Source organism: Seriola lalandi, unplaced genomic scaffold (genome assembly GCF_002814215.2).
Source record: "Seriola lalandi dorsalis isolate HSWRI2012SDOR001 ecotype SW California unplaced genomic scaffold, Sedor1 jcf7180002051963, whole genome shotgun sequence".
In the NCBI taxonomy this organism is placed as follows: Eukaryota; Metazoa; Chordata; class Actinopteri; order Carangiformes; family Carangidae; genus Seriola; species Seriola lalandi.
This window is the reverse complement of record NW_019522516.1, coordinates 10,813-16,176: the sequence shown is the minus strand read 5'-3', so window position 1 is coordinate 16,176 and position 5,364 is coordinate 10,813. Positions and strand designations below refer to the sequence as shown.

The 5,364-nt window shown below is 39.2% G+C and overlaps 1 protein-coding gene across 4 annotated transcripts in view; it reads left to right on the top strand.

Annotated features, from left to right (window-relative positions):
• The window catches only part of LOC111649782 (LIM domain-binding protein 3-like), a 23,744-nt gene that overhangs the window by 11,343 nt on the left and 7,037 nt on the right, over positions 1-5,364 (top strand). For 3 of the 4 annotated variants that reach the window (XM_023399479.2, XM_087172077.1, XM_087172075.1), the window contains exon 5: positions 901-1,106. In XM_023399479.2, the coding sequence (XP_023255247.2) occupies positions 901-1,106 (206 nt within the window). Of the gene's footprint in view, positions 1-900; positions 1,107-4,055; positions 4,079-5,364 lie in introns of all 4 variants that reach the window. The other variant, XM_087172076.1, reaches the window with a different exon arrangement.

Here is a 5,364-nt window from a genome sequence, read left to right as displayed (position 1 = left end):
GTTTGTTGTTGTTTTCACTGTTTATATTTTCATGTTTCTGACTCTGCAGATGTTTGATTGTTTATTGTTGTTTATCATCGTCTGGGTTGTGGATCATTGTGTCTCTGTGTTTCTGGATGACATTATTATTGATCCACCTCCATATTCAGAACTGTACACATGTTTCAGGCTCTAACAGGAAAGTGAGGATGTTTTCAAATTAAAAGCATGAACAGCTTTTATTTCCCTTTAACCTTTAACCCAGCTCGAGTTCTCCTCAGTACACCTGCCTCAGTTCTTCAGTGTCGTCATGTGATCCAGACTGAGTCCATGATCTGGGATTAGGATCTGACTGTGTTTGGACTCGATGATACTGATGATGGAGAATCTGAACATCATGTTACTGAAACATATGCACAGTTCTGTACACACACACACACACACACACACACACACACACACACACACAGACACACACACACACACACACACACACAGACACAGACTGTTTCAACACAGTGAACTGCTGCCCCCCGGTGGACACAGGAAGAAAGACAACAGATAAAATAAAAATCAATAACAGCAATAAACAGGATTTTATTTATGTTAAATTAAATTGATCACTAAGCTGTTAGAGATATTGATAAGGTATTTATAATAGTGAATCATAAATAAATCATGTATTTACAGTATATTACTGAGACAAAGGAAGTGGCAAAAAACATTTATCAGATTCTGATAATCAATATTTTAAAATAAAGAAAAACTAAGATTCAGAAATATTTACAAACATTTTACTTTTACTTACTGTTAGTGAGACACCTACAGTAGAACGACTATAAAACATATTGATCAGATATTGATAGTTCTCTGCCTCCCCTTTCGTCTCCTCTCCCCTGACTCCCCCTCCAACACCTGAAGCCTCAGACAGTGCAAGTCAATGGCCGCCTGTCAGCCTGCAGTGCCTCCTCCGGGCCTGCAGAAGCAGACTCTCCCGGGAGGAGGGCGACGGCGGCGGCGGCGGCGGTCAGCCCCGCCCACAGGAAGCAGTATAACTCCCCCATTGGCCTGTACTCAGAGGAGACTCTGAGGGAGATGGCAGCGATTCAGGCGGGCCGGCCTGCGGGGTAGGTAGAGATGAGGAGGCCGGACAAGAGGCATGGCTACAGGTGAACGAGGGGAGGAGCTTAAAAGTTTATGTCAGATGGAGAGCTGCTGCGAGACTAAACCCACGACGTTTGTTCTGTCAGGAGAGGAGGGTCAGGGTGTCGTTCACTGTCTGAATATTTAAACTCAGAGGAGCAGACGCCGACACCAGCTTCTACAACGTTAAATAGTTCGTTAGCATACCTGTTAACATACCTATTAACATACATGTTAGCATACCTGTTAGCATATCTGTTAACATACCTATTAACATACATGTTAGCATACCCGTTAGCATATCTGTTAACATACATGTTAGCATATCTGTTAACATACCTATTAACAGACATGTTAGCATATCTGTTAACATACCTATTAACATACATGTTAGCATACATGTTAGCATACCTGTTAACATACCTATTAACATATCTAACATACCTATTAACAGACATGTTAGCATATCTGTTAACATACCTATTAACATACATGTTAGCATACATGTTAGCATACCTGTTAACATACCTATTAACATATCTGTTAGCATACCTGTTAGCATGCCTGTTAGCATACCTGTTAGCATACCTATTAACATACAATTGGTATATCTGTTAACATACCTATTAACATACATGTTAGCATACATGTTAGCATACCTGTTAACATACCTATTAACATACATGTTAATATACCTGTTAGCATATCTGTTAGCATACCTGTTAGCATGCCTGTTAGCATACCTGTTAACATACCTATTAACATACATGTCAGCATATCTGTTAGCATACCCGTTAGCATACTTATTAGCATAGTTGTTAGCATAACTATTAACATACCTGTTAGCATGCCTGTTAACTTACCTATTAACATACATGTTAGCATACTTGTTTACATACCTGTTAGCATGCCTGTTAGCATACCTGTTAGCACACCTGTTTACATAACTATTAACCTACATTTTGCTGCGAATAAAGGAGTTGAGCAGTGCGTGCGTTGGAGGGATAAGGGTGCTTGAGCCAGAATCTGTCTTATTTCTGGAGATAATTTCCCTTCTTACTGTGCTCCCTGTCTTTATGCTGTATAGATAAGGTGTACAGTTATATAAATATCTATTTTTCTTTTATAAAGAAGCATTCTATGGAGCTAATTTATTCCCGCATTCTGGGAAAGATGTACTGGTGTTCTGTTTGGTTTAGTTATAACATACCTGTTAGTGTACCTGAGTTTCCAGATTCTGAGCTCAGATCAGTGATAAATAAACTAAAGTTAAATCTTGATTATATTTTAACTATAACTTATATTTATTGTTGAGGTTTGTCAAATCTATGGAGAAGCTGAGCTGCAAAAACAAAACAACAAAAAAATGAAATCAAAACAACAGACAAAACACAAAACATAAGAATAAAGAGAAGTCACAACAATAAAGAGTTTTCTGTTTTGCTTTTGTTTTGTTGTGTTTTGCAGCTCGGGCCTCTTTAGCTTAGCAGTTAGCAGTTAGCACTGAGACAAACATCATCTGTTTAACTCAGTTTACATTATCTGCTCCTCAGCAGAAGCTCTGCCTCTGAAACTCCTCCCACTTTATCCGGACACATTGAACAACACGTGAGCACAGCATGGCTTCCATACAACTCATATCTGCTGACCTTTGACCCTGAACAGAGGGAGAGAGGAGGGCTCATCAGAACATTCAATGTTTTAGCATGGGCTGGAATCTGAGAGAGACCTGGACCAGCAGAGACAAATGTAGACTTGATGATCCAGTGATGATGATGATGATGATGATGATGATGATGATGATGATGATAGTGGAGGAGGATTAGCTGTCCCTCTGGGATCAACACACCCATCATAACCCCAACACTAAAATGTTACAGGGACAGGAAGTTGAGTCCCCACAACATGAGTAACACAAACACACACACACAGACACACACACACACACAGACACACACACACACACACACACACACACACACACACACACACACTGTAAAAGATCAAAATACACACATTCACTTTAAGCCCCCACTGTAAAGCTGTGATGAGAGGTGACATATGACTGTTACCATAACTATTCATAATATCTCTCTCTCTCACTCACACACACACACACACACACACACACACACACACACACACACAGTGTGGTTCAGTTACTGTGTCACTGAAGAAGCCAAACACCTGTTGGTGTACACAAGTATTACAGTACACACACACACACACACACACACTTGAGTATTACAGTACACACACACACACACACACACACGCTTGAGTATTACAGTACACACACACACACACACACACACACACACATTTATTTTGTATATTCAGAGACAGAATCAGAGAAAATTTGAAATTTTTGATTGAAATTACATGATTACTTACAGATTAACTGATCGACTAATTGATACATTTATTGATCATTGCAGCTCTAATAATTGTAGCTCTGATTAAATCATATGATATTAAAGTAGAAGTCAGACCTTTGAGAACATGTGTGAACATCACAGAAATAAATAGGAAACAGGAAGTGAATCTGAATCATTCACAGTGAGAGCATGAGTCTGAAGCTGCTGATCAAATACCACACATGATCAGTCACATGATCTACTGTGTTACTGTCAGTGTGACCCTGTGACCCTGTGTTTGAACAGTTGACGACAGTACCTTCACAATAAAAGTCTTGTTTTCTGTGATGAGTGACAATTTGTTTCCTCAGTCTCTAATCTGACCTCTCTGCAGGACAAGACTCGTCTGTCTCTGACCTCTGACCTCTGAGCTTTGTGTCTTCTTCTCTTTAGCTGTTGGAGGTTGTAGTTCTGTTGTAACTGGAGGACTCAGAGCTGGACTCACAAACACAGTGACTGTGATGTAATGACTCTCTCTCTCCTTTCTCTCTCTCTCTTTTCTCTGGACTGAACCAGGTTTTCTCCCCCACTGCTCCCAAGTTAGTATCCTCTGCTCCCGCCTGCTGTTAGTTAGTTGTTGTTCTCTGTTGTACTCTGTTGTTTGTTTGTCTGTTGTTTACTTTGTTGTTTGTTTGTTGTTTACTCTGTTGTTTGTTTGTCTGTTATTTACTTTGTTGTTTGTCTGTTGTTTGTTTGTTGTTTACTCTGTTGTTTGCTATGTTTTTTGTTGTTTGTCTGTTGTTTACTTTGTTGTTTGTATGTTGTTTGTTTGTTGTTTACTCTGTTGTTTGTTTGTCTGTTATTTACTTTGTTGTTTGTCTGTTGTTTGTTTGTTGTTTGCTATGTTTTTTGTTATTGTTTGTCTGTTGTTTGTTTATTTGTTGTTTCTCTGTTGTTTGTTGTTTACTCTGTTGTTTGTTTGTTGTTTACTCTGTTGTTTGTTTGTTGTTTCTCTGTTGTTTTTCTGTTGTCTACTCTGTTTACACAGTTTGTTTGTTGTTTGTTTGTGTTGATAGTGAGGGCATGTGCATCGTTTTGGTTTTCTGTGTGTTTCAGAGTGACAAGCTGCTGGTGTTGTCGTTGTTGTTGTTGTTGCTTTTTTTCAAAATAAAAATAAAAAAACGAGTCTCCAGCTGATGAATAATTAATGAGCTGATGAATCACCATCTTCTGTCAAAGACAGTAAAGTTCAGTCTGAGCTGCTGTGATGTTTGATTTAAAGGTCAAACTTGTCCTCTGTTCAGACTGGAGACTCATTCATTCACTCATCCATCCGTTCATTCATTCATTCATACATCTATCCATTCATTCACTCATCCATCCGTTCGTTCACTCATCCATTCATTCACTCATCAATGCATCATCCATTCATTCATTCATTCATTCATTCATTCACACATCCATCCATTCATCTATCCGTTCCTTCACTCATTCATTAATTCACTCATCGATGCATCATCCATTCATTCATTCACTCATCCTACCGTCCATCCATTAATTTATTCATTCATTCATTCATTCATTCATTCACTCACTCACTCATCCATTCATTCATTCACTCATCCAACCATCCATCCATTCATTTATTCACTCATTCATTCACTCACTCATCCATCCATCCATTCACTTATTCATTCATTTATTCATCCATGCATCCATCCATCCATCATCATTCATTCATTCCAAATATGTAAATGTAGAGACAGTGTCATGACTTGGTCAAGGTTTCACAGTCTGTCTTTTTCTGAGGCTCCCCCTCCTCCTCCTCCTCCCCCTCCCCCTCCTCCTCTTCTTCCTCCTCTTCCACACCTCCTCTTCCTCCTCC